This window comes from Alnus glutinosa, chromosome 5, assembly GCF_958979055.1.
Source record: "Alnus glutinosa chromosome 5, dhAlnGlut1.1, whole genome shotgun sequence".
NCBI lineage: Eukaryota > Viridiplantae > Streptophyta > Magnoliopsida > Fagales > Betulaceae > Alnus > Alnus glutinosa.
In genome coordinates, this window is record NC_084890.1 from 5,521,523 (window position 1) to 5,549,498 (window position 27,976).

At 36.7% G+C, this 27,976-nt stretch overlaps 1 protein-coding gene and 1 long non-coding RNA gene across 2 annotated transcripts; one reads left to right on the forward strand and one right to left on the reverse strand.

The window, feature by feature from the left end:
* Positions 1-8,050: 8,050 nt before the first annotated feature.
* Positions 8,051-25,295, reverse strand: LOC133868057 (G-type lectin S-receptor-like serine/threonine-protein kinase At1g11330). Its single transcript, XM_062304862.1, has 7 exons — positions 23,859-25,295; positions 23,553-23,683; positions 23,271-23,408; positions 22,983-23,193; positions 22,527-22,764; positions 8,459-8,609; positions 8,051-8,372 (listed from the first exon to the last, which is right to left on the reverse strand). The coding sequence occupies exons 1-7, from the start codon at positions 25,207-25,209 to the stop codon at positions 8,091-8,093; spliced, it is 2,502 nt and encodes an 833-aa protein (XP_062160846.1). The 5' UTR covers positions 25,210-25,295; the 3' UTR covers positions 8,051-8,090.
* Positions 25,215-27,466, forward strand: LOC133868060 (uncharacterized). The gene is made up of 3 exons (XR_009900279.1): positions 25,215-25,462; positions 25,536-25,904; positions 27,330-27,466. It is a non-coding gene; the product is annotated as an uncharacterized LOC133868060 (long non-coding RNA).
* The last annotated feature ends 510 nt before the right edge of the window (positions 27,467-27,976 follow it).

Genomic DNA, 27,976 nt, shown 5'->3' on the forward strand with positions numbered 1-27,976 from the left:
TTCAATCTCTTCTCAAACCATTAAAATAATGAGAAATGCTACGTATCATCCCATTGTCCTCCTTTTATCCTCTCAAAATTGATGTGGCTCTTAAAATTACTATTGAATTTATGATAGATCATTATTGGATTTTGATCCAATGGTGATTTTAAGAGCCACATCAATTTTGGGGGGACAAAATGAGGATAAAGGGATGATATGTAGCATTCCTCGAAAACAATATCAATGTGCTTCAATGACAAAAATACCATTCATAAAATTAAAAAAAAAAACTAAAAGTTATAAAAATATTTAAATATAACTAAAAATAATAATAATAAATAAAATATATAAAATATAATAAAAAACCAAGACAATTAAATTTTTTAATTTTATTTTTTCTAAAAACTAAAAAAATGAAAAACCAAGGCGATCATTTTATTTTTATTTTTATTGTTTTATTTTTATTTTTATTTTTATATATGAGTAATGATTGAATACCACCTAAAGATACAACTTTTCATCACCTTGCCTATGTGGCAAGGTGGTCCTCCACTACTTTTTGAGTTTTTTTATTTTTTAAAAATAAATTAAGGTAGGGGACCACCTTGCCATATAGACAAGGTGGTGAAAAGTTGTATCTTTGGGTGGTATTCAATCATTACTCTATATATATATAGAGTAATGATTGAATACCACCCAAAGATACAACTTTTCACCACCTTGTCTATGTGGCAAGGTGGTCCCCTACCTTAATTTATTTTTAAAAAATAAAAAAACTCAAAAAGTAGTGGAGGACCACCTTGCCACATAGGCAAGGTGATGAAAAGTTGTATATTTAGGTGGTAGTGAATCATTACTCATATATATATATACTTACTAGAATAATAAACTAGTAGGAATATGTTTTAAGGTGTTAAATAATTAATTGTAGGTGGTAAATTGTAGTTAGATTAAATAAGGGGTCAAACATTAATTAACAAAAAACATTATTAAAATGAGGTGGAGAAATACGGTAATTTATAAAAGATGATGCCTTCAAATAAAAAGGAAATTTAATCTACTATCACATACATGTCAGGCTGTAGTTGGCTATGAAGATATCTTATCCCTTATCTTTGATAAAGAAAAAATCTCCCTCCCCCTTCCTTATCCTTACTTGCCTTTCCTTTCTCTTCTGTCCCTCTCCCTTTCCTTTACTTCCTTTCCTTTCTCTTCCTCTCTTCTCCTTATGTCGTGATGTAGAAGTTTACTTAACATTAAATGATAGTGACTTGTACAATGGGGTAGTAATTGAAGATGGTATTAATATCATTACTAATATCGAGTAATGATATAGACGCTCTGATTAGTTTTGTTTGATATGTGCTTCAATGATGAAAATATCCTTCATAAAATTATAAAAAAAAAATTTAAAAATTAAAAGTTATATAATTTTATTTAAATATAACTAAAAAAATGAGAAATAAAAAAAACAAAAAAAAATAAATAAAAAATAAAATAAAATAAAAAACCATATTTTATTTTATTTTTTCTAAAAACTAAAAAAACTGGAAAATCAAGGCGATCGCTTTATTTTTATTTTATTTGTTTTTTTATTTGTTCATTTTTTTATTTGTTAATTACACTTAACCCCCCTGATTTATCCACGGTGTGGCGATTTACCCCACAATGTACCAAAATTGGTACATGACCCCCCCGAACTTGCCAACGTGTGGCAAAATCAACCTTCCGTCCAATCGACCGTTCGTTTGGACGAAAAATTGGTCACGTGCAAGTCACGTGACCGTTTAAGACAGAAACCCTCCCAAAATCACGTGACTTGCACGTGACCGACTTTCCATGTAAAAATAAAAGGAATTATGTTGGAACTATTGCATTTTATATCTCAGAATGTGGCTGCTGTGCATTCTCATGTTTTCTAATTTTTCAGATTTTGTTGTTCTCATTATCCTTCGTTCTTTCTTTCTTTTTTATTTTCTTTGGTTAATTTTTTTAATTGTATTTGGGATTTTATGGTTGTTGTATATGAAAATATTTAATGTCTAAAGTCTGGAATTAGCCCAAAAAACAGGCCCAATTTAGGCCTACCATCTAAAACAGGCCAAAAATGCCCAACTTTAAAAGCGGTTACAGCGGCGCAGTTATAGGTATAAATAATCGCTAACCGCATAAGGTTATGCGGAGACAGTTAACAAATTAGACTAACTGCCAAAGGCGGTTACAGTTATTGTTAGCGACGATAACCTTTAACTGTAACCGCATTTCAAACTTACGTGACTGTAAAAATCACCATTGGATAAAATAACAAATAAAAATACATGCAATCGTGATTTTCACTGCCGTGTTATTTTTTGTTTTTTTTTTTTTAAATGCGTCACACTGTTGTTACCGACTTAATATATTAATATCACACTGTCAATGTTTTAGTTGCAAAAGCAAAGGTAATTAGCTTTTATTTATTTTATTTTTTTTTTCTATTTTGTTGAAAGCATCGTAGGTGTATAGTAAAAAAATTATCAGAACAGAGCAAAAAAAAAAAATTAATTTTGACCCCCGAACCAAAATCTTGACTCCGCCATGGATCACAACCATATAAATGATGTTCCTTAGGATGCAGGTACCGCGGATGTGAGGATGACCACGTAGCACAGTATTTGAGATATTACAACTAAAGGTCACAGTATTGAGCATACCATATCCCAACATAGCGATCGGTTGAATTTACAGGGCTGAAAAATCCCAGATTGAAATCACCGCCATTAGAGACTACGCGCGCTTTCAGGGTCGGTGATGAACTTAGCGGGTGTGATGGTGTCTGTGGCAGAGCAAAACTTTAAACAAAAGCAGAATAGCAAGACAAGAAGAGCCGAGAAGTTGGTATTTCGAACAAGTCTCATTGGTTCAAGTTCAAGTTCAACGCTTCTGGTTTTCTAGAATTCAGATTTGGATGGCCGGATGCAGATTTTGAAAGCATTGTTGATTCATTGCTTCTGGTCCTCTTACCTTTTTCTTCGACAGATATTTCTACCACTCAAAACTTTCCGTCTGGATTGCATGTTGAATTGTTTTGGCAAAAAGTACACGTAACCACAAACTGTTTTGAAAAAGTTGTTCATATGTACTGTATGCATGTGCATTCTCATTACATATAATAAATATATGTTAAATTAAATTAAATTCACTACTAAAATATATGTTATAATTAATATAAATTAAATTAAATTCACTACTAAAATAACATCGTCTTCAATTGGGTAAGTTTAGGATTTTTAAGTTATGTTATTTTTTTTTTCACAATCATCTCAAAATCATACCTTACTACATTTAATTACCCATTTTTCTTTTTTTTTTTATTTGACTAATCCAAATCTCGTTTCCTCTATGAAACAATGACTCTCTCTATGGTTGATAATTATGAATTGCATAACAAGTGAAATCTTGCATATAATACTATCAACATTATTTAAGCTTGCATATATATTTGGATATTAGTTCTAGATGGTCATTATTATTGCATATGGAAATAACAGATGATAATCGTATTTAATAATTATGTAAATGCAAATATCCAAAAGTAATAATAATATTATACTAATATAAATATTACTAATAATCGCATCGACATCTTCACTGTTACACTAACTAACGTAGTACTAAAATACTAATTAATTAACATATATGCCTAGGACTCTGTAGATACGAGAGAGTCCTAGGCATTATTATTTTGAATAAAATGGTCTCATTTAAGTGTGTGTTTGAAAAATATGACGATTTAAAAATGTGAAAAAAAAATTTACTTTTTGTGTGGCAAGTGAAGGTCTGGCCCGATTCTAAAGGTAGTTTAAGGTATTATTATTTTTTTAAAAAAAAAAATTGTAATTATTTCAAACGTTTGATTCTCTTTGTAAAAATCGCTTTTTTTTTTAATTAAAAAAATGCTACACATATTCTCAAATACTCATTTTCAAGTATTTACCTCCTAACGTGACAGTAAATTATCGTTGGATGTAATTTCATTTGTTATTTATTTCAAATATAATTTTCACTGACACATCAGAAAATAAGTACTTAAAAGTGAACACTAAAAGCCCCAATTTAATTCAACTCATCAAATTTAGGGTTTATACCCATACTTTAAACAATTAATAGAATAGGAGTTTTAATCCTTTAATCCAACAACCCATGGCTTGAATAGTGTATAGAAATTCACTATACACCAAAGCCCCAAGCTAATTTTACCAATTTAGTCTAACATCCAAAATTGACCTAACTTTGAGAAGTATTAAGGATTACGAAATTACCTCACAATAATCTGTAGATTGAATCTTTGAGGTTGATAATCGCTACTCAAGGCTTGAAGATGATGGAAACTTTCACTTGGAAGCAAGACCCATGCTCAAAGCTCAAGCTTCACGTGAAAGGGTAGAGAAAAGTGAGAATTTCAGAATTTTTAACTCGCCAAATCAGCCCCTATACTCTTTCCTATGCACTGCCATAGCTAATTAGAAGTGTAAACCCATGCTTAAACCATGATCTACGTGAAAGAGAACGAGAGAGCAAAAGAGAGTCGAGAAATTACCTATGGTTTCAGCCCTTTAAACCCTTTTTCTTTGTCTTCCCCATGAAATCCGGCCCTTACCCATGACAAGCCAAGCTTATGTGGAGAAGAGGAGTTCGTCTATACGGCTCACTCCTATCCCACTTTCATCCGACTTTCATAAACACGTGGCACTTCTTTTCTTTTTTTTTTTTTTAAAAAATTCATGAAATGGGCGGTCCTCTCAGAACAAAACAAACCAAAAGTAAAAAACAAAATTCAAAACTCTCTCTCTCTCTCTCTCTCTCTCTCTCTCTCTCTCTCTCTCTCTCTCTCTCTCTCTCTCTCTCTCTCTCTCTCGTCTTCTCGCCGGATCTCTCCCTTCTCAACGACCTCGCGTTCTTCCGCCGTATCTCGCTTTCTCTCACCAGGAACCCTCGGAACTCCCTCTCTTCTCGCCGGGTCTTTCCGTAAACTCTCTCTCTCGACGGATCTCGCTGGACATTGTATTCTCCCGCCGTATCTAGCTTGCTCTCGCTGAGAACCCTTGGATCTTGCTGAATCTCATTGGAAATCCCTCTCTGCTCACCGAGTCTTGCCGTAAACTCTCATTCTCCCGCAGGATCTCGCTTGCCCTCGTCGGTAACCTACGGATCTCTCCAAAACTCTCTCGCCGGATCTGTCTCGTCCGAGGTAAGCTTTCTCTCGCCGGAATTCTTTTTTCTCAAATAAGATTTTAACATGAGGGCTTTCTCTCTATCTTCCCTCTATCTTTCCCTCTTCTTCTCTCTGCTTCTTTTTCTCCCTCTCCTTCTCATACTTGTCATCGGAATCACTGCTTCTCTCTCTCTCCGATCGCCGACTATCTCTGCTCCTCTTTTCCTTGTGAAGAAATAAAATGCATCAAAAAAATAGTAATCACATAAAAACCATCCCATCTTGAAGCTTCTACATATATTCTCATTTGGGTTAGATTTTCTGATTTTGAGAGTGAGAGATGAAGGCGTGTCAAAGGCTTTGAAGATGGAGATGCAGGATTGCAACTCCTATGTGGCGGAGGCCTCTAGAGAGATAGGATGATAGTATCTGCAAGTGCAAGAATTATTAAATGGCGTCGTGTTGTGGAATTTTGAAAATTTCAGCTTTACGACACCTTCCTATCAGGGTATACCTCTTCGTCCTTGATGCTAGCGTAACCCGCATCTCGTCTGTATCGACGGCTGGGTTCTGCATCTTGTGTCGAAAGGAAGACAGAGACAAGACAATGATAGAGAAGAAAAGAAATGAATAAAAAAAGTAAAAGAAAAAAATTAAAAATAATATTTTAATGTTATAAGAAAAGATAAAGAAAAGCTGGTGTTTTTTTAATAGGTAAGTGAAAGTTAGTTTTGTTCTCTATATTTAGGGAAAATTGTTGAGAAGCTGCTGTAAATGTTCTAACACTACAACCAGGGGCAGAGGGAGGGAGGGAGTGGGGGAGGGGGAGTCGAGAGGGGTCAAGTGCCCCCCCCCCCCCCTTCCCCCCCGCCCCCCATAAATTTTCCTAATTCTGATGGAAAATCCTCCTGACCCTTGGTTGCCCACCCTAGTCCATTCATCAAGGGCAATCATTGCCATGAGGGCTCCCTACTCATCAAACATCAAGATTCACGAGCAAAGACTCACGCAATGCCGACAATGTCTTTGATTTTTTTTTTTTTTCCTGTTAGTTTCAGCTTTTAGGTTAGATGAAGGTAGAAGAAGATGACACAGTGTCTTTTAGTATTCTCCAAAACGAGTCGTTTAAATAAATGTTAGTTGACCAAAGGTCCAAACGTTTTAGCGTGCCATGCCTACCCTACGTCACACTGTTGTTACTGACTTAATATATTAATATCACACTGTCAATGTTTTAGTTGCAAAAGCAAAGGTAATTCGTTTTTTTTTTTTTTTTTTTTTTTTTTTTTTTTTTTTTTCTATTTTGTTGAAAGCATCGTAGGTTTATAGTAAAAAAAATTATCAGAACAGAGCAAAAAAAAAAAAAAAATTTGACCCCCCGAACCAAAATCTTGGCTCCGCCACGGATCACAACCATATAGATGATGTTCTTTAGGCTGCAAGTACCGCGGATGTGAGGATGACCACGTAGCACAGTATTTGAGATATTACAACTAAAGCTCACCACGACGGTTGTAATTGTTGGACCATGGATTGTCCATCATTTTATAGTCTTTTGTATATGGTTAGTGTCGCCTGTGACACATGTGTCTACAGAGCAATGTATAGTCTTTTGTATATGGTTAGTGTCTTATGTATGGTTTTTTGGTGTATACAGTTATGTTTATAAATGTATTTTCCACAATTCAGTTATGTTTATGCTCTATTGCATAGATGTGACTCTAAATATCAGATACATATTATGGGATGTATACCACATTTTGGCTGAGCAACAAGTAGTCGTGTCACTGTGATGACTCATTTCTGTTTGTGTAAAAAAAAAAAAAAAAAAAAATTGGTCGCCATAGAGGTATTGACGATGATTCCCAAATAATATCGCAGAACAGAATGTGATACAATTAGATAAAATGCAATAGAAACAGAGCGATCGTCTCTCGGTTAACTAAAGAAGAATAGAGGCAGATTTTGATGGGGTCAAATAGTGGTTCATGTACCTTTATCTTTGGAGGCTCAAACGGAGGCTTGTTTACTTATATTTTCTCATATGAATCTTGTCTCTAGCTATTGGGGATTCTATTGCCTTACCAACCCCAAATATGCTTATTGGGATCTATGTAATAAATATCTCAAACAAATCTCGAAAGAACGGCATGCCGCAGAACATATGACTCATGGTCCTTTAGGTTTTTTAAATTTTGTCGAATGAATTATGTGAGGGAGTGGCAGCTTGTTTTGAAACCATATGGTTAGCTTGGAGAGAAACTTGAGGTGCGATATATAAATATATAAAAAGGGAGCAGTATATCAATTTTTTTTTTTTTTTTTTTTTTTTTTTTGAACTGGGTGCTTCACGTCCATTGTAGCTTTCCTCAATCTTTGACCATGTGGCAAGGTGAATGATGGTGGAAGTCCATATAGCCCAACAAAGTGGACGATGGTTGAAGAAGTTTCCAAGTAAATGGAAAATGAAAGAGAAGAGAAAGAAATAAAGAAAATGAAGACACCGAATTTACGTGGATACTCACGTTCACCAATAGAAAAGGGCCAATAGTGATACATGATGCTCTCATTCACTAATCTGATTGTGTACAAACGATTTGATTAATTTCCATTGTATTCTAATCCAAATTTTAGGGTAATCCAATCTTCATTTATCATAAAGGATATTTATCCTTACCACATATTCTAACAACGATAATCCCTTTTCAAATTGGACCAGGAACAAGAAGCTCACAAAGCAAAGTAATCAAATCAAAGACTAGAACACATAATCCTAGAGAAAGGCTAGTGGTGATTTGGTAAGGCTTCCCCTTCCAGGAGGCAATGGAAGTCTTTCAACATGAATAACCATTGTAGCAGGAGCTGATTGTGTGCTTTTTCTTTAAAAAAAAAAAAAAAAAAAAACACATACAAACTATCGGCCCTGAACCATTGTAACAGTAATATTGTTAAGAGAGCCAGCATGTGGGGAAATTTGCCTTTCGGTGAATGCAGGTTGCTTTGGAAGTGGCAGATCAATAGTCTCACTTTTAAGCATGGAAATAACAACGGATATAGTTGGCCTATCTTTTGCAAAATCTTGCACACACAGCAACCCGACATGTATGCATCTCAAAATTTCCATTTCAAAGCATGGTTCTCGTATCACCGGTTCTGTTAATGCCACTATGTTTTCTGCATTCCACATTTTCCATGCCTTGAAACATATAAACAAAATTGAAATTCTTAGAAACAAGCAAACAAAGTTTTAAAAATTGAGGCAATGAGATAGAGGAGACTTACAAATCCTAGAAGGCTCATGGCCTGCTCGTCATCATAAAAGCTAGTGTTTCTTCTTCCACTAACTATCTCTAGTAGCAGCACTCCAAAGCTAAAGACATCCGATTTTTCTGAAAATCGCCCTCCCATTGCATATTCAGGGGACATGTAGCCGCTGAATTTTAACAATAAGTGATGTGTTTTAAAATAGTACTCGCAAGTGCACGAATCATTTTGCAATATAGTGTTATGCAAGTGCGAGGTCGATCCCACAAGGAATTGTGTTGCGAAAATTAATCTCTATTCAAACTAATCCTATTTTAACCTAGTTCCAAATTTAGGGGTTTTTGATAAAAGAAAACATGAACAAAAATAATGAAGATAAAGGGGTCTAGGGTTTTGGAATCCACACTCACCAAATCATATCAACCTAATCTCATGCTCATCACACTTATTCGAGGTTGTCACGTATAAATCTTAGGTATGCTCTACATTGCTTCAAAAATCATTTAGATCATTCAATGATTTCGTTCATAGCACAAATCACAAAGAGTACCAATTGAAATCCAAACATCCAATGTATCATTCAATCACAATGGATATCTTCATTCGAACCGATAAAACAATGTATTAGTCAAACGACGCACAATGAATGTCCAATGTTTTGATAGATGAAAAACCAAGCAACCGATTTAATGAAACTTATTCCACATCATCACTTGTATCCGGAAACCACAAGAGATATCAAAACATCATTTCAAGAAAATCGAAGTAGAACAATGAGAAATCAAACCCATAAACTCAAATAGCATGAACAAGCAAGAAACTCGGTTTCTCTTCAATGGTGAGGTTTCATCCTCAACCCCAAACGAAAATATTAGCTACACATGATAAAATAACTACAACTTAAAACATTAAAAGCATAAAAATCAAAGAGTTGCAAAAGGAAAGAAATAAGCTACAAGAAGAAGAGAAGCAAGAAGTTATGTACAAAGAGGCTCATGCCTCCTCTCTCCCTCTTGATTTTCAGCCTTGGTCTCCTTTTATAGCCAAGTGGTTTGTGTGGAATGGGTGAGTGGGTGTATGAGTGGAGAGATGAGTGGTGAGTGTTTTATGGAATGAGTGGTGAGTGTTTTATGGAATGAGTGGTGAGTGTTTTATGGAATGATGTTGAGTGGAAAAAAAGGTGATTAAGTGGCTGAGAATGTGGAGAAAAACGTGTATTGGCTCTAGCTTTGGGGAGACAAGGGATGAAGCAAAAGAAAAATAATAAGAGAGATGGTTCCGGATTTTCGGGATGATCCAACGACTGAAATTCAAACAGCCATATCTTTTTCCACGCATCTCCAAATTGGCTGAAACTTGTTGCGTTAGAAAGCTGACATCTTGAACTTCAATTTAGACCTAAGAAACTCCCAAAACGGATATATTTTGGTTCTGTTATGATCAGTCTAAATGTACTGGTCTGCTGCATCCGAATTTCCTTGTATTTTGCTTGAATTGTATCATTTCTCTCTTATTGTCCTACAAAATATAAAAACACTAAAACTAACCAAAGCATTAGAAAATAACAAAGCTAAAGGTTTAACTAATGTAAATTAAGGGGTCCAAATACACAATATTTGGTACTCATCAAATACCCCCAAACTTACATTTTGCTAGTCCCTTAGCAAAACAAAATGAAAAACAAAATCAAAGCATGAAACATAAATCCTCTTTCGTGGGAGACACGATTGCATTTAGCATATGCAACAAGCCTTTTAAACCTCTAGGACTCCCTAGTGGACGAGTGAAGTCTCGTGAGGGTTTGCCAGAAATGATACCCACAAACATTCAAACATTATGCTGTCAACGAGAAAAAGTTTTACCCAGACCATGGTCCATACGTCATTGGCATGCTTAAAAAGACAAACCCCATCATAAACATCAACAGGGGATCCAATCATCAAATCACTCATAAATGGACAGTTAAGACATCACATTTCCTCAAAAGTGTAGAGTGAAATCAACATGAAATTATGAGGTTTCATTTTAATCTCAAGATAAGTACTTCAAAAATCATTGGAATCCCTATCAAATGAAACAACCAAGGCAAGATATGCAAATTATTTTATTTTATTTATATATATATATTTTTTTGTTTTTTGTTTTTTTGTTTTTTTTTTTTTGTTTTTTTTTTTTTTTTTTAATATGTTAGCTGTGCAATGCTCGGCTCCCTTAAGCTTTCTAATTGACCCATGTAACGAGTGTTGGGCCAGTGGCTCCCAAACCAAATGGTCTTAGGGCACTAGATGTAGAAACATCCCTAAGGGCTTAATTACTCAAGTCAAAAAGGCTACGAAGCCAAACTAGCCATACAATTAACCAAATTGAAATTCTCACCTTTTGACGCGAACACTCAATGCTTAGTGAGGCAAGAGGCCCGGTTACTCAGTGAAAAACTCAAAATGATCTTCTTTTTTCTTTTTTCTTTTTTCTTTTTTTTTTTTTTTTTTTTAATATATATATATCTTGCAAGCCAAGGTTATTTATCAATAAGTCATCCAACAACTCTCAAAATACACAATTAAGCACAAATTCATACCCCACAAATTACATGCTAACGTGCTCGTGATAGTTCAACTCAAGTGAAATCTTACTAGCCCAAAAATAAGTCAAAAGACTCAGATTCCTAAAGACATGATGTGTTCAAAAACTTAAGCAAGCCGATGAAATGCAAACCACAGCTATGGCTTAACTCAAACTTGACAACATAATTTTTTTTTTTTTTTTTTTAATTAAAACATTTTAAGAACAAAAAGACAACTAAAAATAACTAAAAACAATTAGAAAAATTAAATAAACACACAAATGGAAACTTAAACAAACAGAAAATTTAAACAAACAAACAAATGAAATAAACAAACAAACAAATGGACAGAGTGCTTTTCCATACCCCCAAACTTGAATTACACATTGTCCGCAATGTGTAGTGTAGAAATACATTACCAGAAATACGGAAACATCGAGGTGTGAAAGGTCAAGGCGTCCCCCAAACTTAAACACCAAAACACCTGTCAACAAAAACTTAACAGCAACATTTCTCATAGACACAAACATCAAAATGTTAGTTGCTGTTAGAAATAAAAGTAAAATGAAAAGAAATAAAAATGAAAGAAATCAACTATACAAAAAAAAGTAAAAGGGAAAAGAAAATTTACAGCGCCTTCTCAGGTGGCCAACTTGCTTGCTTCGCAGGATCTTCGTAGCGCCATTTTTTTTATTATTATTATTATTACAGTCCATAAATAAATAAAAAATAAAGAAAATAAAAATAAAAATAAAAAAATAAAAATATAATTATTGTCTTACAAAACGAAGTACTTCTAAGAAAACATAAATAAAAATAAAAAATAAAGAAAATAAAAATATAATTATTGTCTTACAAAACGAAGTACTTTTAAGAAAACATAAACTTGCGAATCGGACCTTTCCTGCAACATCCCCAGAGTATGCTTATACCTGACTAAGTTTCTGGGCGGAAAACCCTGAGGTTTTGGACTACACGCAAGAGGTCCTGGTGTTGCTCTTGGAGACGATTGGTATTTTGCTCCAACTCAGCATACCTCTTCTCCAAGTCTTTCGCATATGAATCTACCACCTTCTTCAGCTTTTTATTTTCTTGTTGTAGGACCCGATTCCTACGCCTAAAGTCCATGTACATTCGCTGCAAAGCCAAAATTTGACCTTTTAGCGCTTGAACTTCATTCCCTCGAACTTGCAGACGTCGAGCCATGTTTGTAACTGAAGAAGCACTCTGAATACTGAAAGCCAAAGAGTCATTGATGGCTTGAGCATCAGTCCTATCCGCCAATAACTTATTATCTCGAGGAGTTATGATGCCCTGAGCCATGGATGCAGCTGCTGCATCATTCAGCATCACAGAGTCATTGGTCATGAGAGGACCTTTTTGCGTTAAGAATAATGGACGCCAAATCTCGGGTTGTACTACTGGCGTAGCATTCAGGTCAAGATTATTTTGGGAAGAGGAAGAAGCCATTTTTTTCTGGAAAACTTAGGAAACGATGATATTCCTCAAAGAATCTGAAGGAGAGAAGGATAGAAATGAAGCGGTGATTCGAAATATTTGAAGGGAAGGAAAGAGAACTTAATCACTGGGCGAGACGCGGTTTAATCAACGTCATTCTGAGCGCAGCCTCCACTATCACTAGTAGACAGCCGCCCACGAATCACGAGTTCTCTTCTTTTTGAGTGCAGCCTCCATTATCACTAGTAGACAGCCGCCCTCGAATCACGAGTTCTCTTCTTTTTGAGTTTTCACCCTTTTCACCTTCTCGAATTCCGAATTTACCCAATGACTTTTCCGGATTCATCGCCGCACTTTCCGCAACTAGCAGTCGTAGAGGGGCATCCCGAGAATGAGCTGGATGAGCGTTCCGAGAAAGGGATGGAGATATTACGATTCACTGTCGGCACCACTTGCACCGTCCCCTCTCAAATTTTCTCTATAAATTTACTCGTCTTCTCTCTGGCAAAGCACACCTATGAGCTCTCAACCCTTCACACTTCGAGAGCCAAATCTTTCTTCTTATCTGAACTCATCATCGCTTCTTGGAAGGGAAGATGTAGTTCATAACCAATTTCAAAGTTTAAAGTTGGGAAAAATGCAGCATCACAACCAGATTCATAGACAACGAAGCAAGACTATTCTTGATCATACTATCCAGAAGCAAGATTATTCTTGATCATGCAAGACCTTCTCTTCCGTCTTGTCAACCTGGACGCTCTTCACATCTATCCTCAATCCGGTGATGGCGATCTATGACAGAAGAGAGAGAGCACTACGATATGAGTACCGCGCTCATATCCTTTCCAGATTGCTTGCCTCGCCTTCTTTGTTTCTTCACATTCCCCACCTTCCTCTCCTTCGAGGCTTCCATGTTCTCATTTAGCAAGCTTTCCATGGTTCATGTGGGTTGAAATTGTAAGGGTAGTTGGTTGGAGCAAGTGTCCTACCACTAGGTGAAACATGTTGTACAGAAGAATCTCAATAATTATCAAAATAAGAATCCATGCTTCACTTACACCCTATAGCAAGAAGTTATCCCACCATTGAAAAATTAAAAATAAACTAACAAACAAAAACAGACAACAAAATAAGGTAAAACAGAAACAAAATATTTAACAAAAATAATTAAAAAAAACAACTGTGCGAAAAGGTAAAAGAAAATTTACAGCGCCTTCCCCGATCATGTGGATGTCCAACCAATCCCTTCCACCCTTTCTTCTTAAAGAATTGATGTCCCTCGAGAGAAATGTTTCGCCATCTTATGTAACTAACTTGCTTGCTTCGAAGGATCTTTGTAGGACGATGGTTCCTAGATTTGCGCGGTTGTGTGCATAGATCCTTGACAGTTTTGGCATAAGATGGCTCTTTGAGACATGTAAGAATTAAAGCTTGGGGCTCATGAAATGTCTCAAGAGGGATGGTGATGAAGGAATGAGCTTCAGTACTCATTCCGTATTCGGACATATTTGGATTTGGCGGGGGCGCTGCTTGGTCCAGGTGCTCCTCCTTTTCTTCCTCTTCATTGCCATCCACCATTTCCTCACTCTCAATTGTTGATGTGTCTTGGACATGCTCATGATGAAGATTGCTGGAATCATCCTCATCAATCATGTAGTGCCCTTTAGCCATCAACTGACCTTGAAACTCTTCTTCCTCCAGTCTGTTATACTCGGCAACCAGATATTCGAACTGTCTTTCTATCCTGGCAATCGCCTGAGTGTTTTCCAAGGTGGCATTCTTTACTTCATTAATGGTCAGAATGTTTTCCAAAGTGACATTCTTCATTTCATTAATGGTTTGGCTTGAAAACTGCATGAAGTCCTTGAGAGTGTCTTCTAATGACAGCTCTGGGTGTGGAGCTTGAATGGTGGAGTGGCCAGTCATCTCTATGAAGTCCTTCAGTGTATCTTCTAATGATTTTTGGGGAAGGGGATCATAGGATGAGCTTTCGAACTGCAGATATTCAGGATGATGCAGTTCCTGGAATTGGGGGGCATAACTTCCCATGGCTTGAGCTTGCCATGAGAAGTCAGAATGGTTGCTCCAGTCCGGGTTGTAAAAATTGGGATTTGAATCGAATCCCGGGCTGGAGGAGTTAGTGTTCATTTGCTCATGTGAATAATGATAGAATTGTCCCCAAGAGGGACAATTATTGGCACTATGATGAGGATCAGAGCAATATGAACATGGTTCATGTGGGTTGAAATGGTAAGGGTAGTTGGTTGGATCGGGTGTCCTACCACTAGGCGAAGCATGTTGTGCAGAAAAATCACAATAATTATCAAAATAAGAATACATGCTTCACTTACACCCTATGGCAAGAAAATATCCCACCAAAGATATGAACCAAATTTTTTTGCTGCAAGTGGGGCAAACAGAATTCTCTAAGAGCCCAGGTTCGTTCCCAGGAAAGTGAGGGGGGTCACACCGGACACACTTAAATCCCAAGACTTTCCTAGCCAGAACTTGCCTAGACACTTGGATAGCGCCGTAGACCACACTAGCAAAGTTTTTTTTTTTTTTTTTTTTTAAAGATTAAAAGAAAGAAAAAAAAAATAGCACAAACAAAATAAATAAAAAAAAAAAAATTGAAGACTAACAAGAATGCATAAAATAACCAAAGACACCAAAAAGACAAGAATTAAAACTTACAAATTTGGACCAAAGAAAATAAATTTTTTGGCAAGAATTTCTGCTACTGAACTTTTCCAGGTAACACCTCTAGTGTTGGTTCGATCGATCGACTTCGCAAAATTCCGCACAACCTGAAATAACAATAAAACAGAAAACCTTGCTTTTTTTTTTTTTTTTTTTGGGTATGATGCCCTGAGCCATGGATGTAGCTGCTGCATCATTTAGCATCACAGAGTCATTGGTCATGAGAGGACCTTTTTGCGTTAAGAATAATGGACGCCAAATCTCGGGTTGTACTACTGGCGTAGCATTCAGATCAAGATTATTTTGGGAAGAGGAAGAAGCCATTTTTCTGGAAAACTTAGGAAACGATGATATTCCTCAAAGAATCTGAAGGAGAGAAGGATAGAAATGAAGCGGTGATTCGAAATATTTGAAGGGAAGGAAAGAGAACTTAATCAGTGGGCGAGACGCGGTCTAATCAACGTCATTCTGAGCGCAGCCTCCACTATCACTAGTAGACAGCCGCCCACGAATCACGAGTTCTCTTCTTTTTGAGTGCAGCCTCCATTATCACTAGTAGACAGCCGCCCTCGAATCACGAGTTCTCTACTTTTTGAGCGCAGCCTCCATTATCACTAGTAGACAGCCGCCCTCGAATCACGAGTTCTCTTCTTTTTGAGTTTTCACCCTTTTCACCTTCTCGAATTCCGAATTTACCTAATGACTTTTCCGGATTCATCGCCGCACTTTCCGCAACTAGCAGTCGTAGAGGGGCATCCCGAGAATGAGCTGGATGAGCGTTCCGAGAAAGGGATGGAGATATTATGATTTACTGTCGGCACCACTTGCACCGTCCCCTCTCAAATTTTCTCTATAAGTTCACTCGTCTTCTCTCTTGCAAAGCACACCTATGAGCTCTCAACCCTTCACACTTCGAGAGCCAAACCTTTCTTCTAATTTGAACTCATCATCGCTTCCTAGAAGGGAAGATGTAGTTCATAACCAATTTCAAAGTTTAAAGTTGGGAAAAATGCAGCATCACAACCAGATTCACAGACAACGAAGCAAGACTATTCTTGATCATACTATCCAGAAGCAAGATTATTCTTGATCATGCAAGACCTTCTCTTCCGTCTTGTCAACCTGGACGCTCTTCACATCTATCCTCAATCCGGTGATGGCGATCTATGACAGAAGAGAGAGAGCACTACGATATGAGTACCGCGCTCATATCCTTTCCGGATTGCTTGCCTCGCCTTCTTTGCTTTCTTCACATTCCCCACCTTCCTCTCCTTCGAGGCTTCCATGTTTTCATTTAGCAAGCTTTCCATGGTTCAAGTGGGTTGAAACTGTAAGGGTAGTTGGTTGGAGCAAGTGTCCTACCACTAGGTGAAACATGTTGTACAGAAGAATCACAATATTTATCAAAATAAGAATCCATGCTTCACTTACTCCCTATAGCAAGAAGTTATCCCACCATTGAAAAATTAAAAATAAACTAACAAACAAAAACAGACAACAAAATAAGGTAAAACAGAAACAAAATATTTAACAAAAATAATTAAAAAAAACAACTGTGCGAAAAGGTAAAAGAAAATTTACAGCGCCTTCCCCGATCATGTGGATGTCCAACCAATCCCTTCCACCCTTTCTTCTTAAAGAATTGATGTCCCTCGAGAGAAATGTTTCGCCATCTTATGTAGCTAACTTGCTTGCTTCGAAGGATCTTTGTAGGACGATGGTTCCTAGATTTGCGCGGTTGTGTGCATAGATCCTTGACAGTTTTGGCATAAGATGGCTCTTTGAGACATGTAAGAATTAAAGCTTGGGGCTCATGAAATGTCTCAAGAGGGATGGTGATGAAGGAATGAGCTTCAGTACTCATTCCGTATTCGGATGTATTTGGATTGGGCGGGGGCGCTGCTTGCTCCGGGTGCTCCTCCTTTCCTTCCTCTTCATTGCTATCCACCATTTCCGCACTCTCAACTGTTGATGTGTCTTGGACATGCTCATGATGAAGATTGCTGGAATCATCCTCATCAATCATGTAGTGCCCTTTAGCCATCAACTGACCTTGAAACTCTTCTTCCTCCAGTCTGTTATACTCGGCAACCAGATATTCGAACTGTCTTTCTATCCTGGCAATCGCCTGAGTGTTTTCCAAGGTGGCATTCTTTACTTCATTAATGGTCAGAATGTTTTCCAAAGTGACATTCTTCATTTCATTAATGGTTTGGCTTGAAAACTGCATGAAGTCCTTGAGAGTGTCTTCTAATGACAGCTCTGGGTGTGGAGCTTGAATGGTGGAGTGGCCAGTCATCTCTATGAAGTCCTTCAGTGTATCTTCTAATGATTTTTGGGGAAGGGGATCATAGGATGAGCTTTCGAACTGCAGATATTCAGGATGATGCAGTTCCTGAAATTGGGGAGCATAACTTCCCATGGCTTGAGCTTGCCATGAGAAGTCAGAATGGTTGCTCCAGTCCGGGTTGTAAAAATTGGGATTTGAATCGAATCCCGGGCTGGAGGAGTTTGTGTTCATTTGCTCATGTGAATAATGATAGAATTGTCCCCAGGAGAGACAATTACTAGCACTGTGATAAGGATCAGAGCAATATGAACATGGTTCATGTGGGTTGAAACTGTAAGGGTAGTTGGTTGGAGCAAAAGTCCTACCACTAGGTGAAGCATATTGTGCAGGAAAATCACAATGATTATCAAAATAAGAATCCATGCTTCACTTACACCCTATAGCAAGAAAATATCCCACCAAAGATATGAACCAAATTTTTTGCTGCAAGTGGGGCAAACAGAATTCTCTAAGAGCCAGGTTCGTTCCCAGGAAAGTGAGGGGGGTCACACCGGACACACTTAAATCCCAAGACTTTCCTAGCCAGAACTTGCCTAGACACTTGGATAGCGCCGTAAGACCACACTAGCAAAATATACTTTTTTTTTTTTTTTTTTTTTTTTTGAAGATTAAAAGAAAAAAAAATGGCGCTACGAAGATCCTGCGAAGCAAGCAAGTTGGCCACCTGAGAAGGCGACACATTCTTCCAGAGGGATATCAGATTCTAAAAAAGAAAGGGTGGAAGGGATTGGTTGGACATCCACATGATCGGGGAAGGCGCTGTAAATTTTCTCTTACATTTTTGTACAGTTGATTTCTTTCATTTTTATTTCTTTTCATTTTATTTTCGTTTCTGACAGCAACTAACATTTTGATGTTTGTGTCTATGAGAAATGTTGCTGTTAGTTTTTGTTGACAGGTGTTTTGGTGTTTAAGTTTGGGGGACGCCTTGACCTTTCACACCTCGATGTTTCCGTATTTCTGGTAATGTATTTCTACACTACACATTGCGGACAATGTGTAATTCAAGTTTGGGGGTATGGAAAAGCACTCTGTCCATTTGTTTGTTTGTTTATTTTTTCTGTTTGTTTAAGTTTCCATTTGTGTGTTTGTTTAATTTTTCTAATTGTTTTTAGTTATTTTTAGTTGTCTTTTTGTTCTTAAAATGTTTCCATTTGTTTGTTTGTTTATTTCATTTGTTTGTTTGTTTAAATTTTCTGTTTGTTTAAGTTTCCATTTGTGTGTTTGTTTAATTTTTCTAATTGTTTTTAGTTATTTTTAGTTGTCTTTTTGTTCTTAAAATGTTTTAATTAAAAAAAAAAAAAAAAAATTATGTTTTCAAGTTTGAGTTAAGCCATAGCTGTGGTTTGCATTTCATCGGCTTGCTTAAGTTTTTGAACACATCATGTCTTTAGGAATCTGAGTCTTTTGACTTATTTTTGGGCTAGTAAGATTTCACTTGAGTTGAACTATCACGAGCACGTTAGCATGTAATTTGTGGGGTATGAATTTGTGCTTAATTGTGTATTTTGAGAGTTGTTGGATGACTTATTGATAAATAACCTTGGCTTGCAAGATATATATATATTTAAAAAAAAAAAAAAAAAAAAAAAGATCATTTTGAGTTTTTCACTGAGTAACCGGGCCTCTTGCCTCACTAAGCATTGAGTGTTCGCGTCAAAAGGTGAGAATTTCAGTTTGGTTAATTGTATGGCTAGTTTGGCTTCGTAGCCTTTTTGACTTGAGTAATTAAGCCCTTAGGGATGTTTCTACATCTAGTGCCCTAAGACCATTTGGTTTGGGAGCCACTGGCCCAACACTCGTTACATGGGTCAATTAGAAAGCTTAAGGGAGCCGAGCATTGCACAGCCAACATATTAAAAAAAAAAACAAAACAAAAAAACAAAACAAAAAAAAAAAACAAAAAAAACAAAAAAACAAAATATATATATATATAAATAAAATAAAATAATTTGCATATATTGCCTTGGTTGTTTCATTTGATAGGGATTCCAATGATTTTTGAAGTACTTATCTTGAGATTAAAATGAAACCTCATAATTGCATGTTGATTTCACTCTACACTTTTGAGGAAATGTGATGTCTTAACTGTCCATTTATGAGTGATTTGATGTTTGGATCCCCTGTTAATGTTTATGATGGGGTTTGTCTTTTTAAGCATGCCAATGACGTATGAACCATGGTCTGGGTAAAACTTTTTCTCGTTGACAGCATAATGTTTGAATGTTTGTGGGTATCATTTCTGGCAAACCCTCACGAGACTTCACTCGTCCACTAGGGAGTCCTAGGGGTTTAAAAGGCTTGTTGCATATGCTAAATGCAATCGTGTCTCCCACGAAAGAGGATTTATGTTTCATGCTTTGATTTTGTTTTTCATTTTGTTTTGCTAAGGGACTAGCAAAATGTAAGTTTGGGGGTATTTGATGAGTACCAAATATTGTGTATTTGGACCCCTTAATTTACATTAGTTAAACCTTTATCTTTGTTATTTTCTAATGCTTTGGTTATTTTTAGTGTTTTTATATTTTGTAGGACAATAAGAGAGAAATGATATAATTTAAGCAAAATACAAGGAAATTCGGATGCAGCAGACCACTACATTTAGACTGATCATAACAGGACCAAACGATATCCGTTTTGGGAGTTTCTTAGTTTGAAATTGAAGTTCAAGATGTCAGCTTTCCAACGCAACAAGTTTCAGCCAATTTGGAGATGTGTGGAAAAAGATATGGCCATTTGAATTTCAGTCGTCGGATCATCCCGAAAATCCGGAACCATCTCTCTTATTATTTTTCTTTTGCTTCATCCCTTGTCTCCCCAAAGCTAGAGCCAATACACGTTTTTCTCCACATTCTCAGCCACTTAATCACTTTTTTTCCACTCAACATCATTCCATAAAACACTCACCACTCATTCCATAAAACACTCACCACTCATCTCTCCACTCATACACCCACTCACCCATTCCACACAAAACCACTTGGCTATAAAAGGAGACCAAGGCTGAAAATCAAAAAAGAAGAAGAGGCATGAGCCTCTTTGTACATAACTTCTTGCTTATCTTCTTCTTGTAGCTTATTTCTTTCCTTTTGCAACTCTTTGATTTTTATGCTTTTAATGTTTTAAGTTGTAGTTATTTTATCATGTGTAGCTAATATTTTCGTTTGGGGTTGAGGATGAAACCTCACCATTGAAGAGAAACCGAGTTTCTTGCTTGTTCATGCTATTTGAGTTTATGGGTTTGATTTCTCATTGTTCTACTTCGATTTTCTTGAAATGATGTTTTGATATCTCTTGTGATTTCCGGATACAAGTGATGATGTGGAATAAGTTTCATTAAATCGGTTGCTTGGTTTTTCATCTATCAAAACATTGGACATTCATTGTGTGTCGTTTGACTAATACATTGTTTTATCGGTTAGAATGAAGATATCCATTGTGATTGAATGATACATTGGATGTTTGGATTTCAATTGGTACTCTTTGTGATTTGTGCTATGAACGAAATCATTGAATGATCTAAATGATTTTTGAAGCAATGTAGAGCATACCTAAGATTTATACGTGACAACCTCGAATAAGTGTGATGAGCATGAGATTAGGTTGATATGATTTGGTGAGTGTGGATTCCAAAACCCTAATCTTTTAATCTTTAAAAAAAAATATAAAAAAAAAAAAAAAAAAAAAAAAAAAAAGTGGTGGGGTGAGAGAGGCTCATGCCTCTTCTTCTTATCAAATCATATCAACCTAATCTCATGCTCATCACACTTATTCGAGGTTGTCACGTATAAATCTTAGGTATGCTCTACATTGCTTCAAAAATCATTTAGATCATTCAATGATTTCGTTCATAGCACAAATCACAAAGAGTACCAATTGAAATCCAAACATCCAATGTATCATTCAATCACAATGGATATCTTCATTCGAACCGATAAAACAATGTATTAGTCAAACGACGCACAATGAATGTCCAATGTTTTGATAGATGAAAAACCAAGCAACCGATTTAATGAAACTTATTCCACATCATCACTTGTATCCGGAAACCACAAGAGATATCAAAACATCATTTCAAGAAAATCGAAGTAGAACAATGAGAAATCAAACCCATAAACTCAAATAGCATGAACAAGCAAGAAACTCGGTTTCTCTTCAATGGTGAGGTTTCATCCTCAACCCCAAACGAAAATATTAGCTACACATGATAAAATAACTACAACTTAAAACATTAAAAGCATAAAAATCAAAGAGTTGCAAAAGGAAAGAAATAAGCTACAAGAAGAAGAGAAGCAAGAAGTTATGTACAAAGAGGCTCATGCCTCCTCTCTCCCTCTTGATTTTCAGCCTTGGTCTCCTTTTATAGCCAAGTGGTTTGTGTGGAATGGGTGAGTGGGTGTATGAGTGTTTTATGGAATGAGTGGTGAGTGTTTTATGGAATGAGTGGTGAGTGTTTTATGGAATGATGTTGAGTGGAAAAAAAGGTGATTAAGTGGCTGAGAATGTGGAGAAAAACGTGTATTGGCTCTAGCTTTGGGGAGACAAGGGATGAAGCAAAAGAAAAATAATAAGAGAGATGGTTCCGGATTTTCGGGATGATCCAACGACTGAAATTCAAACAGCCATATCTTTTTCCACGCATCTCCAAATTGGCTGAAACTTGTTGTGTTGGAAAGCTGACATCTTGAACTTCAATTTAGACCTAAGAAACTCCCAAAACGGATATATTTTGGTTCTGTTATGATCAGTCTAAATGTACTGGTCTGCTGCATCCGAATTTCCTTGTATTTTGCTTGAATTGTATCATTTCTCTCTTATTGTCCTACAAAATATAAAAACACTAAAACTAACCAAAGCATTAGAAAATAACAAAGCTAAAGGTTTAACTAATGTAAATTAAGGGGTCCAAATACACAATATTTGGTACTCATCAATAAGACACATCCAAATCTTGTTATATCAAATATTAGGGTTATTATTTTAGTGAATTTGACAAAACAAAGGTATATACTTACTATGTTCCAACGACCCTTTTAGTATTGGCTTGATCTTCATTGCTCCCAAAAATCCTAGCCATGCCAAAATCTGATATTTTTGGATTTAGCTCTTCGTCTAACAAGATGTTACTTGCCTTTAGATCTCTATGAATAATCCTTAACCTGGAATCCCTATGAAGGTACAACAGACCACGACTGATTCCTTCGATAATGTTGAATCGTCTTCTCCAATCTAGTAGTTTTGGTTTGACTGAATCTAATGAAAAATTTCAAACCAAATAGGAGAAATAAAATGCATTTGGATTAAACTTGTAAGGTGAGCGAAGATAGTGTTCTTAATACAAGTAATTTGGTGAAGTACTCACATTAGAATACCACAACCAAAGAATATAATTCTATTTTTGCCTCTAGACGTAGATTATTTTACATTCTAATATTGCAAAATACTAACAAAGGGCATCAGCATGAACTAACCAAAGAGAAATGCGTCCAAACTTTTGTTTGACATGTATTCATAGACCAACATCTTTTCTTCCCCTTCAACACAGCAGCCAAGGAGTCTAACCAGATTCCGGTGTTGGAGTTTAGAGATCACCACCACCTCATTCATAAATTCTTCTAGCCCTTGTCCAGAGGCTCTTGAAAGTCTTTTTACTGCAATTTCTTCTCCATCTGACATTTTTCCCTATAAACAAACAACAACCAACTGACTACATATTCAAATTGTTAAGCAATAACATTCTACAAGAACAACCATATTACCCGGTATACGGGACCAAATCCACCCTGCCCAAGCTTATTTGATAGATGAAAGTTGTTTGTTGCACTTGCCAGCTCCTGAAGACTGAATAATGGTAACTCTTGGAGTAAAACTTGGTTTACGTTTTCTCCATGCTTGTCCTCCCTACGATATTTAGTTGCTGAGTGTTTATACAATAGTAGTTAGTAATCTCTACGTAGAAATGTTGTAACATTTCTTAGTTCACTGAGCTAATTGGAATTTACATATCATCATTTTTATGTTTATTTTATGTAAGTAGCTACAAAGATCAAAGTGACAATTTTACCTTTTTGTTTTGAACTCCAACGCCTCAGTAAGTAAGTGCAGATGCCGGTTGATATTACTCCTATGATCACTATGACTGTGACAATTACTTTCACATTTCCCATTTTGTCTGTAAATCAGAGAAAACATCAAACTAATTCATCCAAAATAAAACAGAATTATCTTTACAAGGACTTCCTTAGCTTGGGAAGTTGGGTTGGATTGAAATACAGTTTTACCAATTTTGCAACATTGATAAATTTCAAGAATAAGATAAATTTAGAGAGAAAACAAAAACAACCCACCAAGTTCTGAATAGGTCAAACGAACATAAAGATCAGCTCCGCCAGTCAAGAATTTATGTATGTCAATTAAGCTTCCTGTCCATGTCATACAACCAATGCCTGAATCATATGCGTAAGCTATACAAGAACAATTCTCCAAGCATTGGGTACTACAATTTTCTTCCAAAGTAGTTGACCAATCTGCCAAGTATGGGACTTTCATCATCGTTAGTTTCAAAAATCCATCTTTTTTTTCCCCTTCACTGCCATTATTGTTCACCCTCTCACACTGCAAGGGTGTCCTCCTCACACATCCACTAGTCCAATTTCCTCTGTTCCATTCTTCTGTATTCTTTGGCTCAAACCCCCATAAACAGCTGCAAATTGGTGAATCCTGTGGATTACAGCTTCCAAATGCCCCACACCTGCCATAAACATCGCACTCAGTCTCCAAACTTGACCGCTTGACTTTCCAATCCTCCCCATTGTTGGAACGTTTTTGAAGTAGATGTCCTTGCGCGTTCAAGACAACAAAATCCTTTCGAAGAGGGTCCTTCGAAAAGAAAAAAGTGAAAGAGAATGTTCCTTCTTTATCATCTCTAAGTCTAAATCCATTAAGATATGAAGAATCCATGTACGGTACTCCAATAAAGATCCGGCTGTTCCATGGACCACTCCGCCAATATGGGCTGCCGTCATTCCAAACCAAAAATTCGGGAAGATTACGAACATCAATACCGGCAGAGAAGTTTCCAATGGATGGATCAGAATGACTCTTCCATGATGTCAGCTGCACTTTCTTTCCCGTTCTAACATCAGTACTAATTTCCATCTTTGGCATGTATGTATCAGAAGGATGTTGGAAACTCTCCCATATGATTGCCCCTTTAGTGTTTTCTTGCAAGATAAGGTTTCCAGAATCTAAAAGCTGGGCACTCGAATTGACAACAGAACTTGAAAAATTTGATGACCAAAGAACCTTCGTTTGCCCATCTAATACCACCAGATTGCCATCTTCGGATATGGTTAGAACTCCAGAGGAATTCTTGAGGGGCTTGTCTCTGTTAGCAACCCATATGACAGTGGGCACAGAATATTGAGCATACCATATCCCAACATAGCGATCGGTTGAATTTGCAGGGCTGAAAAATCCCAGTTTGAAATCACCGCCATTAGAGATTACGGTTTCAGGGTCGGTGATGAATTTAGCTGCTGTGATGGTGTCTGTGGCAGAGCAAAACTTTAAACAAAAGCAGAATAGCAAGACAAGAAGAGCTGACAAGTTGGTATTTCGAACAAGTCCCATAGGTTCAACGCTTCTGGTTTTTGAGAATTCAGATTTTGGATGGCCGGATGCAGATTTTGAAAGCATTGTTGATTCATTGCTTCTGGTCCTCCTCTTACCTTTTTCTTCGACAGATATTTCTACCACTCAAAACTTTCCGTCTGCACTGCATGTTGAATTGTTTTGGCAAAAAGTACACGTAACCACAAATACGTGTTTGATTTTTTATTTCCGGTTTGAAGGTCAAATTAAGTGTATGTTTGAAAAATATGACGATTTAAAATTGTGAAAAGAAAATTACTTTTTGCGTGGCAAGTGAAGGTGTGGCCCGATTCTAAAGGTAGTTTAAGGTATTATTATTTTTTTAAAAAAAAAAAATTGTAATTATTTCAAACGTTTGATTCTCTTTGTAGAAGCTGGGCACTCGAATTGACAACAGAATCTGTTAAACTTGATGACCAAAGAACCTTCTTTTCCCCATCTATTACTACCAGATTGCCGTCTTCGGATATGGTAAGGGGCTTGTTTCTGTTAGCAACCCATATGAAAGTGGGTGCAGAGATTTCAGCATACCAAATCCTAACATAGCGATCGGTAGAATTTGGAGGGCTGAAAAAATCCCAGTATGAAGTTACCGCCATTAGAGATTATGGTTTCACGGTCTTTGATGACTGTTAACTACAGAAGGCAGTCGAAATCTGTTAACTGCTCCCATATTTTCAGTTCTTCCGTCAGAAAAGCAAATGCGAGTATTTGCACCAGCTCCAGCCGGTTTCCGTAAGGTAGAGTTATGTTGCATGTGGGCTTTTATTAATTGTATTATGCATATGTGTAGATGATTGATGTAGTAGATGTTTGATTAAGTGCTCATTGAATTTTAAAATCTATGACATGATCAAGTTAATCTGATTTTAGGAAATGTGATCATATTTTTAGATAATGCACCTTCGTGCCTGTAGGCCATAGCTGTTGGGCTGATACCATATGGTGTCCAGGTCTTTTACACATGAAGACAGAATTATGCTTTAGAACCCTCTATTAAGCAAATCAACCAGTGCACTCTTTTTAGTGATTGTTCAAACTCAGTGGAAACCAAATCACCACCATCATGATACCAATGTACAGCCACCATCTCCTCCACCACTTATAACTACTACAAGTTCCATAGTTTTTGCCACCCCCGTTGCTTTTACCTTCCTTGTTACAAGTTCCAGTACATCACTGCCACAACCTCAACCACTATTCCCCTGTTTTGGTGCTCAGCTAACCTCCACTTTCCCCACCAATTTGGCCACAGCACCGCCTTTTCCGCCCAGTTTTACCTCTGCAGATGGCATCACATCCAAAAACTCCACAATGACCCCACTACTTCTAAACCTTCTACGTTATTCTTGCTTACTACTGATGCCATCACTGCAATATGCCACCTCTGTCACTTCTACTGTTACCACTATGGCCCTTTCTGCTTCACCGCTACAGAAAACTCTTGCTTCAACCTCCATCCATATCACTACAAAAAACACTGCAATTGCCACGATCACTATAATCATCTTTAGATTCTTTGCTGTTGCTACAGACTGCACACCATCAGCACCACTATCACCACCAGGACCGTAGCGTTTGCTACTGCTGATGAGCCACTAGCATGACCAACTCCACCAATCATTATTATAGGAAATGAATTTTTCACATGTAACTGATGGATGAGAACTTATCTAGGTTTTATTCTTTTGACTGAAATTAAATGAACTTGTCAATCATCCATCCGACCGTATTTTACGTTGATAAATGTGAGATCTAGTTCTGTTATGTAATTTTTAAGTGTTATTGGAATTTGCTGTATAACAATACTGTTCATCTATAGAAAATGAGTTATCTGATCAAGGATGTATGTTCTTTTCTAAATGATGGTGAAAATCACAGCACTGGTTGGTTAGACAGCCTGCTTCAACCCTCCATGACGCTATAATATATGTCAAGATGCTTTTAGCTCTTTGTTATAGTTCCAAGTATAAAATTCCTTTCTATACTTGAAATGGAGGGATTATCTTGCAGTTGTACTTCAGTGTTATTTATTTTATTCCTAAGTTGTCATTCTGTTCTTGATGGCTGTTTATTTAGGGTAAAACTTTAAATTACTAGGAAAAATTAGTAATTATTCTTTCATTCTAAGTAAGCAATTAATCTGTCAATGACCGGTTTTTTAGGTAATATTAGCAACAAATATTGCTGAGACATCGGTGACAATACCTGGAATCAGGTATGTTATAGATCCTGGATTTGTAAAAGCACGCTCCTATGATCCGGTCAAAGGGATGGAATCCTTGGTCATTGTTCCAACATCAGAGGAGGTAGGCATATTTGATCATGCTTGGTGGTTCTAAGTGAATAATTATATACAAATCTGAATAAGTTGAGTTTGTATGATGGTCTCTTGTGTGCTTATTTACTAAAGTTAACTACATCCTCCACCACCGATTAAGTGTCCCTTTTCACTCAATAACAGATATTGCTCGTTAGTTATTGACACCTGTCACTGCCAAATGGGCGTTTTACTTAAAAAGTCTTGTTAGTTAACACCACCTGCCACCATAGTTGGACTTCCTTTTCAATTTATATAAGGTCTTGTTTGCCAAAATATTTGTGACATAGTTTGTGATTTACACTAATAGTTTTAATTTGGATACCAACCATGTGTACCCTGTATTAATTATCTTCATCTCAATGCATGCATTTGTGTTTCCTTGTCTTCCTCCTCCTTGTCCTGTTCTTTATGTTATGATCCACCGTTAGATTGGTATATCCCTAGATACTCAAGAAGGATGGTCACAAAGGAATAATCCAGGATGACTAC

What these genes read in the sequence shown, in the direction of transcription:
- LOC133868057 (XM_062304862.1), bottom strand. Translation starts at nt 25,209, where the DNA reads ATGCTTTCAAAATCTGCATCCGGCCATCCAAAATCTGAATTCTCAAAA. An exon ending in TTTGACCTATTCAGAACTTG is followed by an intron (nt 23,684 to 23,858) that starts GTGGGTTGTTTT and finishes TCTGATTTACAG; the next exon opens with ACAAAATGGGAAATGTGAAA. An exon ending in CCATGAGCCTTCTAGGATTT is followed by an intron (nt 8,373 to 8,458) that starts GTAAGTCTCCTC and finishes ATATGTTTCAAG; the next exon opens with GCATGGAAAATGTGGAATGC.